The sequence below is a fragment of the Schistocerca piceifrons genome, chromosome 2 (assembly GCF_021461385.2).
Source record: "Schistocerca piceifrons isolate TAMUIC-IGC-003096 chromosome 2, iqSchPice1.1, whole genome shotgun sequence".
NCBI lineage: Eukaryota > Metazoa > Arthropoda > Insecta > Orthoptera > Acrididae > Schistocerca > Schistocerca piceifrons.
This window is the reverse complement of record NC_060139.1, coordinates 311,274,335-311,301,494: the sequence shown is the minus strand read 5'-3', so window position 1 is coordinate 311,301,494 and position 27,160 is coordinate 311,274,335. Positions and strand designations below refer to the sequence as shown.

Sequence of the window (27,160 nt, the reverse complement as noted above, 5' to 3'; positions counted from 1 at the left end):
ATTGTTACAACCCCTGCTGACAAATCTGAAATATGAATTAACACTTGCTCTCCTCTTGCCCATAAGTCCCCTCTTTCCAAGACAGTGGCTGGTGAACCGTAAAATTTGTGAGCCACCACCCCTGCAGAAGGGGGAATGGTTGTACATGGTGAACAGCTAGCCTAAACTTATTTTAGAATTTTTATGCAAACTTTTATTTACAAGTTATGGACCATATCTTACAAACACTTGTCCTGCTCCACTTCCTACACCTGTACAGTGTTTACAAGTCTGTGAGAACCGTAGAAACAGCATCACATCGTCTTTCTGTTAAGGGTAGTCTTTTCAGCTCTCTGTTGAATAAACCTTCTACACACGCCACCCATGCGACCAATAGGGAATGTGGGGAAACAAGTTGTGTGTGGTTGCTGGAGTGTCTCGGAGGGCAGGGCATAGCCTAGATGCTCTCTTGTTCCTCAGCCTTCTCCTGGTCTGGGCACCAGCCACTTGAACTTGAACCACCTCTCTCACATTACTTATTCCCTTTTTTCACCTAGATTGACAGTCGTCCTTTACATCTGCCCAAGGTGAGCCCTTCTGTACTATATAATTTCAGAACAAAGTCCAAGTTCACTGCATTTCACTATTTTACTTTGAGAACACTCATTTCGATGCACGCCCTCCCATCCTGACTGTACTCTACTTTTTATGCATATACAACTGGTAGAAAATGAAATTATGAAACATTTGGCAGAGGCAAGCAGCAAAAAAACTAATAATGATTGTTCATTGAAATTATGCATGCAATGCCTATAACTTATAACCTTGGTAAAAGAAACAACTGAATGTCAAGAAACAATATGCAATTATATTTAACTGGCATAGTGTCCTGTATTGACTGACTGATTGATATCATTATGATTCTATGTTGTGCAATGATTGTTAAATTAAGAAAAAGACAGTTCAGTACCTGCTGAATTGACAGAATGCGTACCAAATATCATGGACAAAAGGAAAAAGAAAAAAGCAAATACTTGTTTTTAGAACCACATGTTCCACCTATAGGGCAATAAAAGAGAAAGAAAGGTTGGGGATGTGGGGAAGGGAGCAGAGAAGAGGAGAGGAGGAGAGAGGGGAATTGATAGCAAGTGTGAGATTATATCCTGATATGAAACCTCACACCATAACGGGTGGCAATTTTCATGTTAAGTTAATGCACTTAATACATGCATAAGGGACAAAACATTGCAAATATATACCTGAACCGGTCACACATTCGTAGAATACTGAATAGAAATAAATGTTGTATTGGAGAAACAATATTCCTGTTGCAACAGTGAATGGAACTGTTCAGAGTATTACATAACAGGGATGTTATCAGCCCTTGTACTGGCTGTCATCATGACAGTGCATTTCACTGTGGCCCAACAGTGGGTGACCGATGCAGGAGACACTCCATACATGACGTCTTACAGGTAATGGGCCTTTCATATACCTCTGCGTAAATGCTGCACCACTTGTACTCTGATTCAGAGAAAACCACAATTATTAGGGTAAAATACTGTGGACAACAACATGTTGATGACAAGGCTTTATGTTCACTATTGTGGACTGCAACAGCTGATAGACAATGCAGCAAATCACTTGCTGATTCTGCTGCACACAAGAGCAAGTACGCAGAACCACTTCTTTACTAAGGGGTGCAGAATCTACAGCCCCAGAGACATACCTCTGCTCACTGGACACACAAGGCACAAGGATTAGCTTGGATGGAGGACTGATGAGTCGCAGTACACATTATGTATAGGCCTACGCTGACGACATGATGCAAGTAAAGCCTACATCAAAAACGATAAGAGATGTACTCAGCTTGCCAACTAGGTAATATTCAGGCAGAGGGTAGAAGTATTTTCATGTGGGGGACATTTATATGGAATCAAATATGATAACTAACACATATGATATCATCTCATCAGCAAACAATACGGTTATCTATTGTACAATCTTGTGTATTCATTTGCTTGCCAACAGCAACCTCTGCAAACCTGAATAAGGTCCTTTGTTCTCAAACTGTCAGAATGACTTAAATACTCCACAGACATAGGGGTGCTTGTGTGGTGACCATATGATGTGAACTATGTTCTTTTGAGTACATCCAAGAATCACTGAGTGATATGTGAGCTCTGAACCAGTCCTGGCTAATTTCTACGAGTTGTGGGTCTTGGTAGGACAGTCACAGATCAGGACGGATCCCAAACACTTTCAGTATGTCATGCATTCGATGGCATCACACATTATTACTGTCTTTGAGATGAAAGGGACTGCTCCACACAGCCAGACAGATGTCTTATTTAAATCCTGATGACAATATTATGAAAAGGAAACACTGTTACTCACCATATAGCGGAGTTGTTGAGTCGCAGACAGGTACAACAAAAAGACTACTAAATACATAGGTTTTCGGCCAGAAGGCTTTCTTCTGAAAGAGACAACATACACACAAACATTCACACACAGACAGTAGCTGTGTGTGTTTGTGTGAGCTGCGTTTGCGTGAATATGTGTGAGTATGATGTTTATTTTGGAAGAATGCCTTCTGGTCAAAAGCTTACGTGCTTAATAGTCTTTTTGTTGCACTTGTTTATGACTCATCTTCGCTATATGGTGAGTAGCAATCTGTCATTTTCATAATATTGTCATCATTCTATCGTGGATTTTCCATAGTTTAGTCTGTCAGTCCATGGAACATATAAAATTTAGTCCAGAAACAAACATTTTATCTGAAATGCAAAACATGGATTGCCATCCAGAGTAATGAAGACTCCACGCCAGAAAGGACTGTGATGCTTGCCTCAGTGAATGGAATTGTTCAGTGTATTACATGACTGGGATGTCATTAGCCCTAGCCCTTTTACTGGCTGTCGTCATAACAGTGCATTTCACTGTCACCCAACTGTGGATCCCTGATGCATGAGACACTCCATATATGAGGTCGTAGAGGCAATGGGCCTTTCACATGCCACAGCATAAATGGTGTACCATGTGTACTCTGATTCTGAGAAAGCTGCCATCATTAGGGTCAAAATACTGTGGAGATAATATTGAAAAACTACTGTGTATTATAACATGCAGAATATCTATTTCTCATAATGAAATAGAAAATAAGAAAGACCCCACTGAGGCAAATAATATCCAGTTTGGCATAGATAAATGACAAAAAAATTCTTTCTGGTTAGAAGTGAAAGAGAAGATGTGTAAGGAAAACAATCAAAATCTGATAAAGCATTGAGAGTCCTCTATGGATTTATACTGATCCCTTGTGGCTGCTCCTTTCATAACTTGAAACGTATTATACAAACTAGCAGTGCTCATGTGAGATTTTCCGTTTTGTTCTTTTTTCTCAGTATCCTACTCTGTACTGCCTCCAATAAACTGATGTGTGGCAGCACAGATTTTTTTTATCACTGAAAATACACTATCAAATCAATGTTTCACACCTCTCTGCCTTACATTTAGCTATTAACTATTGCTGCATCGAAAATGCTTCAGGAGCATTGGGGAAGAGTATATGATCTATTCTATGTAAAATGTTTATGGTAGGCACGAAATCAACGTTTATAAAGTTGCTCAAGCACATCCCATATTTATCAAAAGATTGTCCGTGATATATAGGATACAAAATTTCAAGAACAAGACCTAGTCTCTTAGCTTTGCAAACTACACTTATTAAGCTTTCCTTGCTCCTGCATGTAATATACCCATTACAATCAACATTATGGTTTGGTTTTGGCATATTTCTGACCATGCTGATTGGGAGTTACATTCTACTGAAGTGTGTGAAATTGGTCCCCCATCAGTAAATCAACAGAAAGCTGCTGAAATTGAATGTGTTTCTAATACATTATTTGAAAAAAGGTCTCTTTTGCTCAGTTTAAACAATAGCAGTCATGATTTAAGATGAAAAACCAACTATTTGCGCAGTGCGATTTAAGGACGCAGTAGAAAATATACATCATGATGGTCTGATCAGAATATACGGCCATCTTGGCAAATTAAGGCTGTAGCATTTATACATTCATGTATTTATTCATGGTCATGAGTCACATCACTGACGTAAAAGGTGTCACAGTGCACATGACAATTCAGCTGTCACAAAAATTAAAAATAAACTATCATTAACACGCTACAATCTGTTTATTTAGCCTAAAATGAACACAGCAAAATTAGTAGGAAAACCAGTTATCTGTTTGCTAAATGGCAAGAAGCCCAGTTACAACAGACATTAATAGTTATCATATACTCGATAGAAATCTTCAGTGCTTGAGTATAGACCCTTCTGGAGAACTGGTTGACACTTCATTGTTTGTGCTTTAGGGATTTACTTATTTTTTGTTATGTCTAATGGGGGCTTATTGAAGGTCTTCGCAGCAGAATACTGAATTCACACTGATCTCTAGACGACTAGCCAGAGTCTGCATGAAAACAATTGTTGTTCTAACGAAACTGATTATTGTTAGCAACGAACACCATGCAAAGATGTACTGTAAAGCATTTATCACTGAGACTATTTTTGGAAAAAAAAACAAAAAAAACTTTGAAGCATGCATTGCTGTGACTAACCAAAGACTCAAGTGAAAAACGTATAAAAGGCAGAGGAGAGACGATTACATATTCAGATGAGCAAATTAAAACTACTTTCTTCAGAGTACTGCTAGCACAATCTCTAGCAAGAACTGCTGAATCAATTGAACTGTCTTAAGCTCTTTATCAAAATAAGTATCGGTAATGAACAAAAGACAAGAGAATCGTTACTGTCACTACCTGGCCTTGTTTCCTTCATCTATGAGATCGTGGATGTCCTGGTAAGACGTGACAGCAAGCTTGGACAGATCCTCCACATAAGGTCCCAGCAGCGGGTGTTCCCTTACTCTCAGGTTACCTTTGTTCTTCGGATTTAGCAGATCTCGCACTCTCTCACAATATATCTCCATGTAGCTTACCTAAATGTTCCATAAAAGAGCGACTCAGTCCAGTGCAGAGCTTAGAGTAACACTTCACAACTACACCGTTAAACTGAACTTACGAACTATCTTAGTCACGCAAAGGTAAGTCCCGATCATTCGAGTTAAGCAACTTTTCACTATAAGTAAGTAAAATAAATAAAAATGTTGGATACAGCAATAACAAAATTATTTTATTATTCTCGATACCGCATTTTGCTAAGCTGCTCTACCCTGACTGAACCATGAAACTATGTTCTTTGAGGACAATCCGCTACCACGATTCGCATACCTATTACAGGTGTTGCCCTTTAAGCGCAGTTGAACACTTCCCGTTTGCAACGACAGACTTGCGCAGCACGTAACAGCGATTTCATTTTATCTCAGTAGTCACTCACACTCACTCAACTGGCGAACAAGTATATATCACTTTGTCCACAAAAATGACAATGGACGAGGATATCGTAAGAGATGCATCGTGCGTGAGTTCGCTTTTCCCTCATATGACCATTTTTAATTGGCCTGCGCGTGATTCCATTCAGCTACCTACATACGTAATATGGACGAAGAACAATATATTAAGATGATGCATAATTAGTGAATAAATGATTGCAGTAGTCCGTCAATTAGTAGAAAATATATAAGTTGTTGCCAGTAGAAGAAGCATTGATATTGTTTGACCGCTAAGGTTGGCTGTTCCACTTTTGATTGTTTCGCCATCCGCCGAAGTCTTCCGATTATTATCGATTAAGAACTCCGCCTACGAGCTGAAGAAAAAAGTATCTGTACTCTACTGCCATACAGTAGATAGCTTTTCTTCTCCCATAAAAGTTACCCTTTTTGAACAATTAGCCTATTACTCAACGCACGGTAATTTTGGTTATTATAACCGCGAATAATCGGGACTTAGGTTTAAATGTTCAAGGCAGTACGTTATCAACTTCCATAATGATATTCTTGAATATTTATAAAAACTGAAATATGCACAATAGTCCGTAGGAAAAAATCTCGTGAACACTGCAAGAAAGAAAAGAACTTACTTCAACGGTGTATTTAGAATCTGAACTTGTCGTGTTGTGTATTCTTCGAAATAGGTCTTTACAGATCTGCGGAATTATTCCTTCTTGTCCTTCTTCTTCTTGCCTGCCCATCATGGTGTACGATTTTCCTGCTCCAGTTTGGCCATAAGCAAATATACAAACGTTGTAGCCTGTGGAAATGATATACTATTAAAAGTTGGCCGAAGCACTATTATGAATGAGTAAAAGAATCTTGACGAAATTCTTACCTTCGAATGCGTGCTGTAACATTTCTTCACCTATGTCCTTGTAAACCATCCTTTGCGTTGAGAAGTTAGGGTCTGCTGGCTGCAAGAATTAAAAAAACAGTTAACATTTCTAGAGCAAGTGTGACTGTAAGACACGTTTATTTTGCGGTGGATGTAATACTTACGTTATGTGACCAGTATGAGTAATCGTAGTTAAAGCTTTTAGTTGCATCTTTAGAGCCAGGCGGTGCTTTAGGATTAACTATATCTGCAACAGAAGAATGAAAACGAGATTTCTCAAACATTGTTAAAACTTCTTGCCTTATAATGTTCATTTGAATATTCAAAGGGAGCCTTAAATAGAAGCGCAATATAACAACGTCATTAAAAATACTGTACTGATGTTTCAGTAAACGTAACAGTGTTGTCTATGACGAAGAGTTGTCACTTCTGAGGCAGCTGGATTCTGATATGTAAAGCAAACATGTTTCTTTCTGTACGGTAAAAAGAAGGAAGGAAGGTGAGCGTTTAACGTCGAGATCGCTCGAGAAAAAACACAACAGACTTGGGGAAGAAATTGACCGAGTCCTTTTCAATGGAACCATCAGGCAAAGTGCCTTCAACGATTCAGAAATGCGAGTCCGATGTCGTAATGTCCCACCCCTTTCGTTTTTTTTTTTTTTTTAAGGTAGACGAAAAAAGTTCTTTCCTTGAAATGTTACCAGTCTTCTAGTGCTTCTCTTCGCCCCATCGACAACAATTTACCAATGTTCCTCTATGAATTCCTAAAGTTTGCCCAGTATGTATCGATATTGCATGATTCCTGTAACACAAAAGAGACTGGGGCTCGGATCTATTATGTATTTCAATCTAGCGTCATACTGTTCCGTTTCAAACAACGGCTCTTAGGGGATCCGCGCCGTATAAGTCATATCCAATATGCACGTTGAGTCGATGGGCTGGGAGACTCAAGTGATTAAGGCAGGTAGTAGAGACATGGAATCATGTGAAATTGTTCTAAACGCCTTATCCGTAAACTACCTTGGGCAGGTAAGCAGAGAAACGACTCCGTATCACCGACAGGCCCGAATGTTACTACTTACTGTTAGCGTAGAACAAGGGATGAGTGATCATAAGGCCATTGCAGCATCGTTGCATACGGTTGTCAGTAGCAATATGAAAGACAGGTAGATAGATGTCTTTGCTTAGCGAGAGCGACAAGAAACAGATTTCAGATTACCTGCGCGGTCATCATGACAATTTCATCTCCAGCACTGACAACGTTGAGCATCAATGGACAAATTGTACCGTACAACACGCTTTATACAGTGAAGTGCAGAGCAAAGTTGTGGGGAATGGGAAAGATCCGCTGTGGTTCGACAATCGTTTTAGAAAACTATTACTACAGCAATGAGAGCTTCACTGGAAATTTAAACGTAGCCAAAGCATCAGTGACACACAAAATGCGAACGAGGCGAAAATTATCCTAAGGAGAGCAATGTGCGAAGCTTTCGAAGAATTCGAAAGTAAAATTACATCTATTGACTTGAGAGAAAATCCTATGAAGTTTCGGTTTAATGTTAAGTCAGTGACATATCGAAGCTATCTGTCCTGACATTCTTACTGTAATGGCATCGGAACATAACGAGTGTTCAGAAAGTAGCTATGCAGTGCCATGTTGTGGTGTGATAAGTAATGACTGAAATGATTGTCAATTATTAATACAACATTTACCATCGTTTAACACATTTGAACCATATTTAACCAGGTATTTGTATTTGTTCGCAGGTCCAGTTTGAAGACCAACGTCTTGTGTGACATCATTGTCATCCGGGTCATCATGCTGACGATTGAACAAAGAGTGTTTCTTTCGGAGCATGTATTCCGCAATGGAGACAAGTTTACCTCAGCAGTAGGAGCTACATTTGTAGCAAAGTTCCCAGGAGTGAAGATGCCTAACCGCAATTCTGTACAGAACCTCATCACCAAGTTATGAAAGACCGGAAGCGTTCATAATGCTCCAAAATCAGGGAGGCCATCCACATTCACGTCCACGTCCGAAGAGAAAGTGGCAGAAGTGCAAGACATGATGCTGCAAAGTCCAAAGAAATCGGTTAGACGGCTAGCTTAGCTCAGCAGGCCCACGTGTCCGTGGGTTCCCCTCACAAGATTCTCCGGACGTCACTGTCCATGTATTCGTACAAAATGTCGGTCGTGCATGAACTGAGAGACACCGACAGGCCCGAATGTTAATGTGAACTTTTCCAACTTTTCCTTCCTGCAGGTCAATGGTGAGGGGATTCTTGACACAACGTTTTTCATGGATGAGGCATGGTTTCACCTTTCCGGTTAAGTGAACAGCCAGAATTGTCGTTTGTGGACTACGGAGAATCCGCATGAATTTAAGGTGTCCCCACTGCATGATCAAAAGGTTGGTGTTTGGTGCGCCGTGACTCAAAAGCGCATCATTGGGCCGATCTTCTTTGAGAACACCATAAATGCAGAACGGTACTGCACCTGCATTCTGGAGCCCTTACTAAGTGAATTGAATGAGGACGAAATTGTGAATGCCTGGTTTCAACAGGATAGGGTGGCTGCACATACCGCCCACAAGGGGATGAACTTTTTAAAGGACATCTTTGGTGACCTCTGTAGGAATCTACCTGAGTTCCGAAAACAACGATCGTATGATACGCAGTGTGCTGTCCTTGTCGACGAGACCTGGAAGTACACCAACGCCCAGGTAGACGCCGTGTTCGCCGGCCGCTGTGACCGAGCGGTTCTAGGCGCTTCAGTCTGGAACCGCGCTGCTGCTACGGTCGCAGGTTCGAATCCTGCCTCGGGCACGGATTTGTTTGATGTGCTTAGGTTAGTTAGGTTTAAGTAGTTCCAAGTCTAGGGGACTGATGACCTCAGATGATAAGTCCCATAATGCTTAGAGCCATTTGAACCGCCGGCCGCAGTGGTCATACGGTTCTAGGCGCTTCAGTCCGGAACCGCGCGATGTCCTTAGGTTAGTTAGGTTTAAGTAGTTCTAAGTTCTAGGGGACTGATGACCTAAGATGTTAAGTCCCATAGTGCTCAGAGCCATTTGAACCAATTTTTGAACCTTTTGAACGCCGTGTTCTTTGGCTTCCGGAAGGCGTTCGATACAATTCCGCACTGCCACCTAATGAGCAAAATACGAGCGAACAGAATATCAGACTAGCTGTGTGGCATGACTGAAGCGTTTTCTAGCAAGCGGAACACACCATGTCATTCTCAACGGAGAAAAATCGCCTGATGTAAAAGTAACTTCGGCCGTACCTTCACAATATATATACCGTAAATGACATTGTGGTTCTACATCTACATACATACATACTCCTTTCCTGTCCCAATCGCAAACAGAGCGAGGGAATAATGACTGTATACATGCCTTCGTATGAGCCCTAATTTCTCGTATCTTATCTTCGTAGTCCTTACGCGAAATGTGTGTTGTCGGGGGCAGAATCGTTCTGCTATCGGCTTCAAATAGCGGCTCTCTAAATTTTCTCAGCAGTGTTCCTCGGAAAGAACGCCGCCTTCCCTCCAGATATCCCTATTTGAATTCGCGGTAACAAAAATAGCAGCGCGCATCTGAGCTGCTTTGTTGTCTCTGTTTGATCCGACCTGGTATGGATCCTAACACTTGAGCAGCACTCAAGAATAGGTCGCACTGGCGACCTATATGCTATCTCCTTTACATGTGAACCACAATTCCCCAAAATTTTCCCAATAAACTCGCGTTTCCTACCACAATGTTCACATGCTCGTTCCATTTCATATGGTTTTGTAACATTATGCCCAGGTATTTAAAATGGTTCAAATGGCTCTAAACACTATGGGACTTAACATCTGAGGTCATCAGTCCCCTAGACTTAGAACTACGTCAACCTAACTAACCTAAGGACATCACACACATCCATGCCCGGGACAGGATTCGAACCTGCGACACTAGCAGCAGCGTGGTTCCGGAATAAAGCGCTTAGAACCGCTCGGCCACTGTGTCCGGCTGGTATTTAAGACATGATTGTGTCAAGCAGAACCCCACTAATGATTTATCTGAACACGATTTCGCAATCGTAGACTATCTAGGAGTGTGTAGAATGCAAACTTTCACGGCCGGAAATGTCACAATTAATAAAATGTTCCGGACTATTACGTCGGGGTCGAATGGATTTCACTTTAAAACCCGTCCTTTCGTCCCCATCTCCGGACGTGGTACAGAGGACATACACTCCTGGAAATGGAAAAAAGAACACATTGACACCGGTGTGTCAGACCCACCATACTTGCTCCGGACACTGCGAGAGGGCTGTACAAGCAATGATCACACGCACGGCACAGCGGACACACCAGGAACCGCGGTGTTGGCCGTCGAATGGCGCTAGCTGCGCAGCATTTGTGCACCGCCGCCGTCAGTGTCAGCCAGTTTGCCGTGGCATACGGAGCTCCATCGCAGTCTTTAACACTGGTAGCATGCCGCGACAGCGTGGACGTGAACCGTATGTGCAGTTGACGGACTTTGAGCGAGGGCGTATAGTGGGCATGCGGGAGGCCGGGTGGACGTACCGCCGAATTGCTCAACACGTGGGGCGTGAGGTCTCCACAGTACATCGATGTTGTCGCCAGTGGTCGGCGGAAGGTGCACGTGCCCGTCGACCTGGGACCGGACCGCAGCGACGCACGGATGCACGCCAAGACCGTAGGATCCTACGCAGTGCCGTAGGGGACCGCACCGCCACTTACCAGCGAATTAGGGACACTGTTGCTCCTGGGGTATCGGCGAGGACCATTCGCAACCGTCTTCATGAAGCTGGGCTACGGTCCCGCACACCGTTAGGCCGTCTTCCGCTCACGCCCCAACATCGTGCAGCCCGCCTCCAGTGGTGTCGCGACAGGCGTGAATGAAGGGACGAATGGAGACGTGTCGTCTTCAGCGATGAGAGTCGCTTCTGCCTTGGTGCCAATGATGGTCGTATGCGTGTTTGGCGCCGTGCAGGTGAGCGCCACAATCAGGACTGCATACGACCGAGGCACACAGGGCCAACACCCGGCATCATGGTGTGGGGAGCGATCTCCTTACACTGGCCGTACACCACTGGTGATCGTCGAGGGGACACTGAATAGTGCACGGTACATCCAAACCGTCATCGAACCCATCGTTCTACCATTCCTAGACCGGCAAGGGAACTTGCTGTTCCAACAGGACAATGCACGTCCGCATGTATCCCGTGCCACCCAACGTGCTCTAGAAGGTGTAAGTAAACTACCCTGGCCAGCAAGATCTCCGGATCTGTCCCCCATTGAGCATGTTTGGGACTGGATGAAGCGTCGTCTCACGCGGTCTGCACGTCCAGCACGAACGCTGGTCCAACTGAGGCGCCAGGTGGAAATGGCATGGCAAGCCGTTCCACAGGACTACATCCAGCATCTCTACGATCGTCTCCATGGGAGAATAGCAGCCTGCATTGCTGCGAAAGGTGGATATACACTGTACTAGTGCCGAAATTGTGCATGCTCTGTTGCCTGTGTCTATGTGCCTGTGGTTCTGTCAGTGTGATCATGTGATGTATCTGACCCCAGGAATGAGTCAATAAAGTTTCCCCTTCCTGGGACAATGAATTCACGGTGTTCTTATTTCAATTTCCAGGAGTGTATTAGTTAGTTTTGATGTGGTGTCACTATTCACTATGGTTCCACTCAACGAAGTGTTGCAACAGCTGAATCGGATTTTTCCTCCTGATTTTGCAGAACTGTTTAAATATTGCCTCACAACCATGTATTTAAAATGGAACGAAGAGTTCTATGAACAGACGGATGGTGTTGCTGTGGGGAGCCCCTGAAGCCCGGTTATAATGAACTTCTTTATGGAAAAATTCGAGGAGCAAGGATTGGAAACTGCGAACAAGAAGCCGAATATCTGGTTCCGTTACGTGGACGATAAGTGTGTTCTGTGCCGGCATGGCAGGGAGGATATGAACCGTTTTCACAAACGCCTGAACGGGATCAGTCCTATGATTCAGCTTACCAAGGAGGAGAGGGCAGGCGGAAGATTAAATTTTCTAGATGTACTAGTTTTCAAGAAAGAAAATGGTAGCTTGGGCCACACGGTTTACAAAAACCCACGCACACAGATCGTTATCTACACCGGGATTCGAACCTCCAACCACAACAAAAGCAAGGCGTCATAAAAACATTGGCGGATAGAGCAAGGAAAATCAGGGAACCGGAGCTGCTTGACGCAGAATTAAAACATCTCACCAACGCATTGCTCAAAAATGGTTATTCGTTCACTGAGGTGAAAAGAGCTTTAATACCTCGCGTAGAAATTATAGTGATGCTCAAGAGCCAGTGAAATCGAAAGTTTCCCTGCCATTCATTATGGACGTGACTGACCGCATAGGAAAAATCCTGAGAAAGCGGAACATCGCGGTAATCTACACACCTACACGGAAGATACAAGATCACCTAAAATCGGCCAAGGATGGTTGTCAACCGCTGGAAAAAGCTGGAATTTATAGGATTCCGTGTAGTTGGGGGAGGGGGGGGGCCGGAGGGGAGGTGTACGTGGGTACTACCAAAAGAACTGTCAACCGTGTAGTTGGGGGGCGGAGGGGAGGTGTACTGGGTACTACCAAAAGAACTGTCAAAAAACCACTCGAAGAGCAGATGGGCAATTGCAGAAGAGGGGAGATTGACAGATCAGCTGTTACGGAACATGCCTTACAGCCAAGAGATCACCACATTCTTTTTGATATGACTCAAGTACTAGCAGCCGCAAGTGGATATCATAAAAGGCTATACAGGCAGACCACAGAGATTGCAAAACATCTCAGGAATTTCAGTACGACTGAGGACGACGTGAAACTGAATGACATTTGGATTCCGGTGCTGGAGAAGATGTGTACCACTCTTACGCCATGGAGTGATAGCGACAGCGGACGACGGCAGTCGACAACGGCCAATTGCGCTCGCGTGTTCAAAACATGTGACGTCACACCACTTCGTGGAAGCGGAATTTCGCTGCAGCCCGTAGCGAGCCAGGGTGTGAATCGGATATTCAGCAAAGCTGCGATACCCCTTGAAAATGTCCTCCGCAGATGGCGACGAAACGGGTTTTAAAGTGAAATCCATTCGACCACTGCATAATAGACCGGAACATCTTATTATCTAGGAGTGTGCGCACGGAGTGATTTGAAATGGAGCGTTCACATACAACTAATCGCAGGCAAGGCATATGCGACACTGAGATTCCGTGAAAGAATCCTCGTCCACCGACAAGGGAGGTAGATCACAAAACGTTCGACCCTACTTGAATACTGAACGTCAGCCGGGGTCCATAACAGATAGGAGAGATAATGGAAATAGAGAAGGTCCAAAGAAGAGCAGTGCGTTTTTTTACAGGTTCATCTAGTAAGCGCGAAAGCGTTATGGAGACGCTCCGCCAAATCCAAAAGCAGACACTGCAAGAGGCGTTCTGCATCTGTTAATGCTCTGAGGACGTAGATTCCAAGAAGAGTCAACTTATACATTACTTTCTCCTACGTAAATTCAGCGGGAACACCATGATGGTAAAATTAGAGAAACACCAGCACTCAGGGAAGCTTACCAGCAATAGTTCTTCCTGCGGAGTATTCGGGTCTGGAACAGGACAGGGGGGAGGGGGGGGGGGAATGGCAGTGATACAGAAACTACCCTCCACCACACACCGTAAGGTGGCTCGAGGAGTATGGATGTAGATGGTGGGGTAGCCAGAAAACTCACTGTCGCATTGTTTTTCGTTTATTTATTCATTCATTCGTTCACGCATAATGTTCAGTAAACCCCGTCATAAGGAAAGCCTTTAGGAATGTGGAGCTTAACAGCAGAAGCAGTTATTGCAGACTACTTCTGGAAGGAATACTAACAACAGAAAAAGGCATTTTTCGCTGCACCGACATGTTTCCACGAAATTACAATCACCAACTCTTCTCAATGCCAGAACATTTTGTTGATTCCAGCCTAATACGGAGAAATAACCATCGTGATAAAATGAGGGAAATCAGAGCTCACATGGAAACACGCAGGTGTTCTGTTTCCCCATATACTGTTCGAAAGTGAAAGGTAGGAAATAGCTTTAAAGTGGTTCTACCAACTCTCTGCCAAACAATTTAGTGTGAATTGCATAGTAACCATGTAGCTCTTTCGCTAGAGACATCTTGCAGCATTTTTGCCATCCGTACTTCTTCGACGTTAACACTTTTTTATATTTACTTATTTTTTGATGTTCCATCATCTAGTTACCTAAATGGACCGTTTTTGACATATATTTTGAAGCAGATTATACAAAATGAAAAAAATAAATTACTGTTGCCCGTTCTTGGAGCTCCTAATACATACTAGCGACCTCATTATCTGCAGCGGACAACCATTCCAGGAATGTGCGTTCCTCTAAGCTTGTTTCTTTTGTAAGCTGTTGCTAATTTATCCGTTAGAGCTACCCATTAAAGTTATCCTCCACCTAACGTCACAGAAAAAATTAATATTAATAATTGGAAACTGAAAACAAGCGAGAGCGAGAACGAGCAGGAAGAAGAACAGAAATGAGAAGGAAAGAAATACATTTAAAATTCTTGATTTTGAATAATCACCTCTGATGATGATCATTAAGGGATCGAAATCAGCAATCATTTGTGACATTTTACAACTGAGGCTGTGAAGATAAATATTTTGAAGATATTTGTCATTATTAGACAAATATGTTAAACTAGGCATTTATCTGAATAATCTTAAGTAATTTCAGTTTCGCATAAGATATAGGTGCCTCGTGCATCCGAAAGCTAATGACGATGTACTGGAGTATTATTTCACCTCGTGTATGATAAGTGAGGTACTGAAGATGCAGTTTCCCTTTCAGACTCCACTCCGGATCCGAAGACAACATTGTTTCGTAAACGAAGGCAGGCTGACGGTCTATTAAACATTTTTCCCTCCATTCCTAGATGCGCCTGGTATCGAACTATTCCCCTCATCCACAGTACGTCATATCTTTCTGTCCTGGGCACGCAGTAATGGTCTGTATGTCTCATTTGGCTGTCAGTGAGAAGACTGAAGCCTTTTCATTCAAGATGCCAAACTTCAGGTCATTATATAGTGCTTTGTATACAGGATTATCTTGAAGCCGGCGCCTTCATTCTGCCATCAAGGACTGAAACTGGATATTCCAGGAGGGCGTGGTCGGGTGTACCTATTGCTCCGCAATCACAGCTGATTCCTCTTTTACAGGATTTTATGCACATTATCTGGCTACCTTATCCTACAAGAAAATGTTCAAAACCAGCGGTTGGTTGTATTTGTCCTATATGGGATCTCCTCCTCACATTGGGGAAGGGGCAACATATCCTTCTCCCAGTGGCAGAGAAGTCCCATCTCTATTCTATCTATCGCTTGTGCCGTTGTCCTGCAGGTACGCAGGGTCAGCAAGGTTAATCGGATTTGGCAAATGTTAGATTAAAGGGTGGCCAGATGCCCTTCCTGCCCCCACCCCATACCCTCCAGGACGGAATTAGTGTACCCAAACTGTCTGCAACTAGTGTAAGCCATGGAATAATGGTTCAAATGGCTCTGAGCACTATGGGACTTAACATCTGTGGTCATCAGTCCACTAGAACTTAGAACTACTTACACCTAAATAACCTAAGGACATAACACACATCCATGCCCGGGGCAGGATTCGAACCTGTGACCGTAGCAATCACGCGGTTCCGGACTGAGCGTCTAGAACCGCACGGCCACTGAGGCTGGCTATGGAATAATTCGAAAGTGTTCAGATGTCTGCGAGCTATGTAACTGAGGCGGGACGTGGGAAACAGCCCGGTATTCACCTACGGGGTTGTGGAAAACCACCTAAAAACCATATCCAGGCAAGCCGGCACACCGACCGTCGTCGTTAATCCGCCGGGCGGAAACGATCCGAGGCCGGCGCGCCTACCCGAGTCCACGAAGCAGCACATGAGCGCTCTCAGCTAACGTGGAGGGTCGGAGGAGTCCCATCTCTAATGCCCCACAAATCCACATACGCTCTCACCTTCTCTGACTGAGATGTGATTATCTTCATAAGTTCCAGGTACTTCATATACTTCATTTAGACTGTTTTTCTTCATACGGAAGATGACAACTCTTTCTCTGGTAAAAACGCAGATCGACAGGCAAGACCCCAAACATTACCTGCAACGCGCCACTTTACGTCCTACCAGATGCACCCGCATTAGAACTGCACGCTGCACCCTCACCACAGACAATTTCTGTCACCAGCGCCAGAGTAATATACTTCACGAACGTCTCCAGCTCATGAAAGGCAGTGGTGGTGTTTACTCCCTGGAAGCTGCGCCCCCACGCGAGCCTTATCGCACGCCGATGACGGGGAATCCCGAGGTGCGTGACAGGAGGACACCACGACAGCAGGTGTCGACGGGATCCCCCTTCAGCCCCGGCCTGTGTCAGCACGCGAGTCCTTATCGCCCATCCGGATTGCGTGCTCCACGGCCTCTGTCAGTTCCTTTACTACGCCGCCACACGAAACTGTCTTGCTGTCTCACATGTTCATTCAGCGCAGCTGTACTCATCGCCGACATTTGTTCATACGGTAGCAGCCGAGACTTGTGCCCCTCTGATGGCTTCCTCATCAGCGAAGCTGCAGCTGGCGATACCGTCCAGTGCAAACATAGCTATAAATCGGGTGTCGCGGTCAAGTTCCCCTGTTTCTGTCTGCAAACATGTCAGACAGAGGTGAGGCCAGAGACGCGAGGTACAGATTTACACTTGTGTGAGGGTGCATTCATACACTGACGGAAACAAAATCGCGTCACCAAGAAGGAGTTGTGCAACATAAACGAGAACTGGTAGGTGTGTTTCTACATCTGAAAAATTATATCCATTCCAATTTCGCAACAGTCACAAAAGACAGACGCTAGTAGCTCCACTATGGCGATGCAAATCAGGTTTGCTTTAAACACGCGCTGTAGCGGTCGTGAGCGTTATTTACACTACTGGCCATTAAAATTGCTACACCACGAAGATGACGTGCTACAGACGCGAAATTTAACCGACGGGAAGAAGATGCTGTGATATGCAAATGATTAGCTTTTCAGAGCATTCACACAAGGTTGGCACCGGTGACGACACCTACAACGTGCTGACATGAAAGTTTCCAACCGATTTCTCATACACAAACAGCAGTTGACCAGCGTTGCCTGGTGAAACGTTGTTGGGATGCCTCATGTAAGGAGGAGAAATGCGTACCATCACGTTTCCGACTTTGATAACGGCCGGATTGTAGCCTATAGCGATTGCGGTTTATCGTATCGCGACATTGCTGCTCGCGTTGGACGAGATCCAATGACTGCTAGCAGAATATGGAATCGGTGGGTTCAGGAGGGATACGGAACGCCGTGCTGGATCCCAACGGCCTCGTATCACTAGCAGTCGAGATGACAGGCATCTTATCCGCATGGCTGTAACGGATCGTGCACTCACGTCTCAATCCCTGAGTCAACAGATGCTGACGTTTCCAAGACAACAACCATCTGCAAGAACAGTTTAACGACGTCTGCAGCAGCATGGACTATCAGCTCGGAGACCGTGGCTGCGGTTACCCTTGACGCTGCATCACAGATAGGAGAGCCTGCGATGGTGAACTCAACGACGAACCTGGGTGCACGAATGGCAATACGTCATTTTTTCGTATGAATCCAGGTTCTGTTTACAGCTTCATGATGGTCACATCCGTGTTTGGCGACAGCACGGTGAACGCACAATGGAAGCATGTATTCGTCATCGCCATACTGGCGTATCACCCGGCGTGATGGTATGGAGTGCCATTGGTTACACGTCTCGGTCACCTCTTGTTCGCATTGACGGCACTTTGAACAGTGGACGTTACATTTCAGATTTGTTACGACCCGTGGCTCTACCCTTCATTTGATCCCTGCGAAACCCTACATTTCAGCAGGATAATGCACGACCGCATGTTGCAGGTCCTGTACGGGCCTTTCTGGATACAGAAAATGTTCGACTGCTGGCCTGGCCAGCACATTCTCCAGATCTCTCACCAACTGAAAACGTCTGGTCAATGTTGGCCGAGCAACTGGCTCGTCACAATGCGCTAGTCACTTCTCTTGATGAACTGTGGCATCGTGTTGAAGCTGCATGAGCAGCTGTACCTGTACACGCCATCCAAGCTCTGTTTGACTGAATGCCCAGGCGTATCAAGGCCGTTATTACGGCCAGAGTTGGTTGTTCTGAGTACTGATTTCTCAGGATCTATGCACCCAAATTATGTGAAAATGTAATCACATGTCCGTTCTAGTGTAATATATTTGTCCAATGAATACAATTTTAAAGGCCAGTAGTGTACCTTTTGAGACTGGACGTGGTGAATTAATGTAAATGAAGAATGCCTTTGAGACGAGAAAGACGCCATCATCAATACCTCACTGAGTTTGGATGAGGACGTTGTAGTAGTGCTACAAGAAGCTGGATGTTCCTCCTGCGATACTGCAGAAAGAGTTGGCAGGGATGTAGCTACTGTACATAATTCCTGGCAGTGGTGGTCACGAGAATGTACTGTCGCAAGAAGACCCGTGTCCTGACGGCTACTTGGCACTACCGAGAGGGAAGACCATGGTGTCGTAGAGCTCTGGTGCATTGTATTGCATTTGCTGCAGTAATTTGAGCAGCAGATGGCATCGCAGTGACACAATGAAATGTTACAAAGTGGTTACTTCAAGGATAGCTTCGTGCCACGCGCCCTGTAACGTGAGTTCCGGTGACCACAAACTGCCGCCATTTGCGACTTCAGTGGTGTCAAGCGAGTACTCACTGGAGGGCAGGGTAGAGGTCTGTTGTGTTTTCTGAACAAAGCTCGTTCTCCGTGACTCTAGACAGCCGAACACCTTCAGGCTATGCCTCTACCGTTCCACTCTCGAACAGTGCGCGGGAAAAACGAATACACTTATCTTTTCGTACGAGCTCTGATTTTTCTTACTTATGACGATGATTTCTCCCCATGCAGTTGGGCGCCAACAACATATTTTCTCACTCTGAGGAGAATGTTGATAACTGAAATTTCATGAGATGATCCAGCAGCAACTAAAAACACTTTTCATTTAATGATTACTACCCCAATCCACGCATCATATCCGTGGCACTCTCTCTCCTAGTTCACGATAAAACAAACAGGGCTGTCCTTCTTTGAACTCTTTCGATGTCCTCCGTCAATCCTATATGATGTGGATCCCACAACGCACAGCAGTACTCGAGAAGAGGGTGGACAAGCGTAGTGTAAGCAGTTTTTTTAGCAGACATGTTGCATTTTCTGAGATTTCTGCCAATAAATCGCAATGTTAGGTTTGCTTTCACCACATTATCTATGTGATCGTTCCAAATGGTTCAAATGGCTCTGAGCACTATGGGACTTAACATCGGAAGTCATCAGTCCCCTAGAACTTAGAACTACTTAAACCTAACTAACCTAAGGACATCACACACATCCATGCCCGAGGCAGGATTCGAACCTGCGACCGTAGCGGTCGCGCGGTTCCAGACTGAAGCGCCTAGAACCGCTCGGCCACTCCGGCCGGCTGTGATCGTTCCAGTTTAAATTATTCGTAATTGTAATCCCTAAGTATTTAATTGAATTCACAGCCCTTAAGATTTGAGTGATCTATCGTGTAACCGAAATTTAGGGAATTCCTTTTAGTGCTCATGTCAATGATTCCACGCTTTTCATTATTTAGACTTTGCCACTTTTCGCACCATACAGATATGTTGCCTAAATCATCTGGCATTTGGTTTTGATCATCTGATCACTTTATAAGACGATAAATGACAGCATCATCTGAAAACAATCTAAGAGGGTTGCTCAGATTGCCACTATATCGTTTATGTAGATCAGAATGAGCGAAGGGCCTGTAATACTTCCTCGGGGAACGCAGGGTATTACTTCTGTTTTACTCGATGAATTTCGGGCATTTACTACGAACTGTGGCCTTTCTGAAAGGATATCACGAATCCAGAAGCACGACTCAGACGATACCCCATAGGCAGACAGTTTGATTAGAAGTCGGCTGTGACGAATGGTGACAAAAGCTTTCTGAAAATCTAAAAATGTGGAAGCAATTTGACATCCCCTGTCGATAGCACTCATTACTTCGTGAGAATAAAGAGCTTGCTGTGTTTCAAAAGAACTATGTTTCCTGTGTTTCAAAAGAACGATGTTTTCTGAATCCTTGTTGGTTATTTGTCAATAAATCGTTTTCTTCGAGGTAATTCATAATGTTCGAAAACAGTATATGTTCCAAAATCCTACTGCATATTGACATGCAGACATGTGAGGTCACCTGATATTACTACACTTAGCTTGCTTACTCACTATCACTCATGATAACAAAACCATTAATATGCGAGTGCCGCCGCGGATAACAGCTTATAAGTCCGATGCTCTAACGATGGCGGTTCGCGAATGTTGAGGCACGGACGGGGATTGCATTGTTGACGATTCCAATCGACGGTTGCGGTACGCGCATGCGCGCGGTTTCCTCTGGAAGAAGGGGTATATACTGAAAATTATGTCTCTCTCTTGCTTATGCTTACCAGCACGATCAGCGACGACAATTCGCAACAAATGGAATGGAAATTCAGTATACAACTCGCTACGATCAAGTTTAATGCTCACATTAGCTACGGCATTCCAGCAAAGCCCTCAGAACACGACTGTACAATCATCGGCCGTCGGATAGTAAGTGACGTGGGAATGAAGAACAAGCCATCGTTCTTGACTCCAAGTATAGTATTCTGCAAGCTGGATGACATGTCATGTGTTTTACACCGTTTGGACACGGCCAGGTATAATTTTTTGGTTCTACAAAGTATTTTAGTTGAATTACAGAGCGCATCTTATTGGCTCGTAGTATCCTGAAACTCTTTAAGAAATTAAAATTGTGTGTCGGTCCGAGACTCAAAGCTGAACCTCTGTTCTCCACAGGTAACGCTGGCTCATTAAGAGTGTTTATTGGAGACAAGGCAGACCACACGAACTGCCGGAGAGAGACCTTCGAGGATTGCACAGGGTGGTTGTAAAAAATGAAATGAAATAAGCAGAAAGAACCACTCGTGAAATCGGAAGTGGTGCCAGCAATCCAGATAGCACAATGACTGTGCATAAGGAGTTAAAACGAAAAGGTGGGGGGGGGGGGGGGGGGGGAGGCCATTGAGTGAGCAGCTCTCTGTAAGCAAAAAATTTCTCCAGTCTTTGCTAAGCGACGCTTGAGGCGATGTAAAGAGCGACGCCATTGGTTACTGGATGACTGGAAACTGGTAATTTGGATTGATGAGTAACACTATATCCTGCGGTAGTACGATGAAAGTGGATGGGTTTGGCGAGTGCTTGGAGAACGTTATCTTCCAACGTGTGTAAATGAAGTATCGAGGATGTGGTGGCACGGTGGTGTTTCTTCGTGGTTCGTGTATTGTCTTCTTCTTGCGATTACGAAAACGCTAAATGCGGAAGGATATGAACACATTTTACAGTGTTGTGTAATACGTACAGTAGGGGAACAGTTCGGAGCCGATGACTGTATCAGTATGACAATGCACTTTGCCATAAAGCAGCATCTGTGAATCAATGGTTTGTTGACAATACCATTCCAGAAACGTACTGTCCTGCCCAGAGTTGCCGACCTGAACCCGATGGAACGCCTTTGGGATGGGTCAGAACGTCGACTTCTCTCCAGACACCAGCGTTCAACATCGCTACCTTCTCTGGGATTCTGTTGCTTCATGGGCTGCCATTCCAACATGGATGTTTAGTGTCCTCATTGCAAGTGTCCCCAGCAGAGTTGAAGACGTCGTAAAGGCAAAGTGTGGACACACACCATATACATGTCCATTACCTGGGTGTCCGCATACTTTTGATTAAACAGTGGCTTCAGGTGATGTTCATTCCAGGCATCGTAAGTAGGTTGTTAAGATACCTACTAAAGCGGGTGCAACATCCACGGTACTTTTGAACGGAACCTGCCATACTGACTCTGTAACGACAGTCTGAATTTGCTGGGCAGTTACAGGCAATCTTTATGACGCACCATAGTCACGTGACTGTTCGGATCCATGTATGTAGGCAGCAAAAATTCTGTTCTGTGCATCTGAGTGCTCACTCTATAGATATTCCTGCCCTATGGGAAATAATGATACTTATTTAACCAGGTGAGAGATCTGCTGCTGATATTACACGACTCTCACCTTTTTTCGTGCAATTAAATTGAGTATTTTCACGGAAAACTTGGTAGTGTACCAATAAAGAGAGAAATGGAAAATTAAAGAAGCATGTTTGTCTAAATACACTTCAACTGCAAAAATTCATACAATTTCTGACGCAAAAACTCATACAATTTCTGACAAATATTATTCGTTCCTGGATTTAATAGATTCTGCTCCAACATATTCCATTCCACAGAACATAGAAAAATTGAAGCTAAGCAGCTCCCAGCGGTTTGGTGCAATCAGGAATGTTCAAGAGCGATGGCTCGAAGACGTCTAGCACTAACGGAGTATGGGAAACGGACGTTGGATAATCACTCGAAATACAAAAGCATTAATGACGAAGTTAAGAGGATTAAAAAAAAAAACGACAAAAGAAAGCCTCCTGGGTAACTTAGTAGTCTTCGCTTGGTAATAGATCCTGTATGTAAGCAAGTCAAAGCTTTCTGCGGTAAACAACTAGCTCAGGTACAAAAGTAGATGATATTTCGTGATTGAAAACCTTTGTAGATAAAATAGTGCCACCTATTGTGCCAGGTAAACTATATTTACGATCCGACAATAACATAGTTAATAAACTTTTCTCCTCTCCCCTTTCACAGAACCGGAAATGCAGAGACAAATTCATTTAAATTCAAACACATGTCCCGTATTTCAGGGCGCACACTATTCACATCTATCTCAGGAAGCCCTAACTGTCTTATTGCAAATATTCAATCAAATATAGTTCCAGAATAAGCTGATTAAAGGCGGGACAACACAGACTGTTGTTTCTATACTGAACCCCAATAAAGATCTTTCAATTGCCGAATCTTATAGACCAATAGCACAGTCGTCTTGTACAGGAAAAAACCTGGAGAGGCTAGAATGATGGTTGCAGCCAAAGAACGTTCTACCAAAGCCTCAGTTTGATTTCAGGAAAGGTAAAGCGATAACAGGTAACTGAACCGTCTTGTGTGCTAACTTACTTAAAGCTTTTGAACGAAAAGAAACACTAATTGCTGCATTTTTAGATACTGATAAGGCATATGATAATGTGAAAATAAGTATATTATCTCAAGAACTGGTAAGGCGCGCCATACCAACAAAGTTCATAGAAGGAATCTGCAACTTCGTGAGAGAAAGAGTATTAGTCAGATTCAAAGATAAAATGATTGATCCAAAATAAGTAAATATTGGCCTACCACAAGGATCAATTCTTATTCCCTCATCCTATGTTATTTATAAGCGAGATTTCTAAATTGTTATTCCTCCACCTGGGAAAACACCACAATATGCAGATAACATCTGTATCTGTTCCTGCAGGAAGAACGTGCATCAAGTGGTAGATGACACAGTGAAAGGCAATTAAATGCACAGACGGATGGCTCTCTCACAATGGATTAGAAACCTCAACTGAAAAATCCACGGTAGTAATCTTCACAAGGCAGCAGGCAACATGATCTTAGATTCAAATCCTTTCCCAACAAAGTCGTATACTAAATTTCAAGGACTGTTGTTTGACTTTCGCTTAACATGGGCTCCTCATATAAACAATTTAATGCAATCCTGAGAGAAAGCTGTTAATATAATTAGAGCAATATGCCCTATGTGACGGGGAACCCATCCTAGAATATTATTCAACATGTACAGAGCACTCATAAGAACCAAAATCGACTACCGCTCTATTTTATATCAGAGTGCAACGAATGGTAGTTTAAACAAGTAGGATAAATTGCAGTACAGTAGATCGGGATATGCTTAGGAACAATGACAATAACTCCAAATTATTCTCTCTCACTTAAAGCATGCGAAACTCCACTTTATCAACGAAGACAACTACCAATAGGTAAATGCTATTTACACAGATTGTCGATTGATGAGCATCCAGCAATAAAAAGCAAAAACTCATACTCCATCGTAGCCAAAGATAACTGTAGAAGGACAGTCACCCCAACCTTATACCATAGTCATAAGATATGGAATTACTTTAAAATGAAAGTTGTCAGGAAGAAGCCTCCAGTCTACTAATCTGATTATTCCGCTATAATGTACCACTCACCTGTAAGTCTGATTGTTAATCTAGAGAGGAATCATGTCAATATTTCTTCAAAAATGGGTGAGGAGATGCTCTATAAATGGCCAGGTAATTTCTTCATCTACACTGATGGATCCAAGCGAACTTTAAACGGGTATGTACGATGCGCATTTTGCTGTCCACTATCAGAAGAGTATAGAAAATATCAGTTATCAGAAAACATCTCACTTTTTTTGTGGAATCAATCGATTTTCTTAAGGCCCTGAAGTACAGTATGCACATAGTTCCAAATAAAATTTTGATGGTTATGGATCCTAAGTCCGTTTCAAATTCAATGTCAACAAGGAACTAGAGAGCACCTTTGAATAATTATACTACCAGCATAACAGAACAGCGCATTCAGCGTAACAGAAAAAGAAAGCCGAGAGATGACTTGAGTGAAAGCACAGTATGTTGTCAGAAACAAAAAGTGGAGGAACTTGTGAAGAAAGCAATAACAACAGGGATACATCAGTGAAGGATAAAGCTGGCACGTAAAGAATTTTATAACATTGTCAAATCCAACACTAATTCCCTTTGGCAAGAGGACTGGAAGTAATTAAATTACAGTCACTACAAGACAAGATCCCGTGCCGCGCGGGATTAGCCGAGCGGTCTCGGGTGCTGCAGTCATAGACTGTGCGGCTGGTCCCGGCGGAGGTTCGAGTCCTCCCTCGGGCATGGGTGTGTGTGTTTGTCCTTAGGATAATTTAGGTTAAGTAGTGTGTAAGCTTAGCACGAGAATCATCTCCAGTTTAATAAGGATGAGGTTAAATCACGGGAATGTTTCAAGCTATTTGTATCCCTTCGGTCTTGGTGAGACATTTCACTGTGAACGCGGAAATGAAGCAGCTGCTGATGTGAACAACCACCTGTTTGCACGCCCCCTATTAAGGTTCAAATGGCTCTGAGCACTATGGGACTTAACAACTGAGGTCATCAGTCCCCTAGAACTTAGAACTACTTAAACCTAACTAACCTAAGGACATCACACACATCCATGCCCGAGGCAGGATTCGAACCTGCGACCATAGCGGTCACGCGGTGGCAGACTGAAGCGCCTAGAACCGCTCGGCCACATCGGCCGGCCCCTATTAAGGACTCACCAAGAAGAACTACTGAGAATCTGCCAAGGAAAAATGTACCTCTGCGTGATGAAATCTCTTGGAAGTAGCAGTAAGTATCATCTACGAGATAGTGAAAGAAAAAAAAAACGAAAACAAAAGTAATTTATACACTGAGGAGCCAAAGAAGCTGGTACATCTACCTAATATCGCAAAGGGCTCCCACGAGCAAGCAGAAGTGCCGTAACATGACGTGGAATGGACTCGACTAATGTCTGAGTAGTGCTGGAGACAACTGACACCATGAATCCTGCAGGGTTCTACATAAATCCGTTAGAGTACGAGAGGGAGCAGATCTCTTCTGAACAGCACGTTGCAAGGCATCCCAGGTATTCTCAATAATGTTCATGTCTGGGGATTCTGGTGGCTAGCGGTAGTGTTTATACACAGAAGAGTGTTTCTGGAGCCACTCTATAGCAACTCTGGACGTGTGGGCTGTCACATTGTCCTGCTGGAATTGCCCAAGTCCGTCGGAATCCACAATGGACATGAATGGATGCAGGTGATCAGGCAGGATGCTTACGTACATGTCACCTGTCACAGTCGTATCTATACATATCAGGGGTCCTGTATCATTCCAACTGCACACGCCCCACACCATTACAGAGCCTTCACCAGCTTCAACAGTCTGCAACTGACATGCGGGGTCCATGGATTCATGAAGTTGTCTCCATATCCGTACAGGTCCACCCGCTCGATACAATTTGAAACGAGACTCGTCCGATCAGGCAACATGTTACCAGTCATCAACAGTCCTATGTCGGTGCTGAAGGTCCACGGCGAGGCGTAAAGCTTTGTGTCGTGCAGTCATCAAAGGTACACGAGTGGGCCTTCGGCTCCGAAAGGCCATATCGACGATGTTTCGTTGAATTGTTCGCACTATGACACTTGTTGATGGCTCAGCACTGAAATCGGCAGCAATTTGCGGAAGGGTTGCACTTCCGTCACGTTGAATGATTCTCTTCAGTCATCGTTGGTCCCGTCCTTGCAGGGTCTTTATCTGGCCGCAGCGATGTCGGAGATTTGATGTTTTACCCGATTCCTGATATTCACGGTACACTCTTGAAATGATCGCAGCCGCCCGGTCTGGGGCGCCTTGTCACGGTCCGCGCCGCTCACCCCGTCGGGGGTTCGAGTCCTCCCTCGGGCATGGGTGAGTGTTGTCCATAGTGTAAGTTAGTTTAAGTTAGATTAAGTAGTGTGTAGGCTTAGGGCCTGATGAGCTAAGTAGTTTGGTCCCATAACACCTTACCACAAATTTCAAATTTCAAATGATTGCGCGGGAAAATCCCCACTTCATCGCTACCTCGAGATGCTGTGTCCTATCGCTCGTGGGCCGACTGTAACACCACGTCCAAACTCACTTAAATCTTATAACATGCCATTGCAGCAGCAGTAACCGATCCAACAACTG

At 44.0% G+C, this 27,160-nt stretch overlaps 1 protein-coding gene across 1 annotated transcript in view; it reads right to left on the bottom strand.

Annotated features, from left to right (window-relative positions):
- The window catches only part of LOC124777969 (kinesin-like protein unc-104), a 348,239-nt gene that overhangs the window by 176,145 nt on the left and 144,934 nt on the right, over nucleotides 1-27,160 (bottom strand). The window contains exons 3-6 of the mRNA XM_047253531.1: nucleotides 6,432-6,514; nucleotides 6,268-6,346; nucleotides 6,020-6,189; nucleotides 4,801-4,979 (exon numbers count right to left, since the gene is read on the bottom strand). Of these exons, the coding sequence (XP_047109487.1) occupies nucleotides 4,801-4,979; nucleotides 6,020-6,189; nucleotides 6,268-6,346; nucleotides 6,432-6,514 (511 nt within the window). The remainder of the gene's footprint in view (nucleotides 1-4,800; nucleotides 4,980-6,019; nucleotides 6,190-6,267; nucleotides 6,347-6,431; nucleotides 6,515-27,160) is intronic.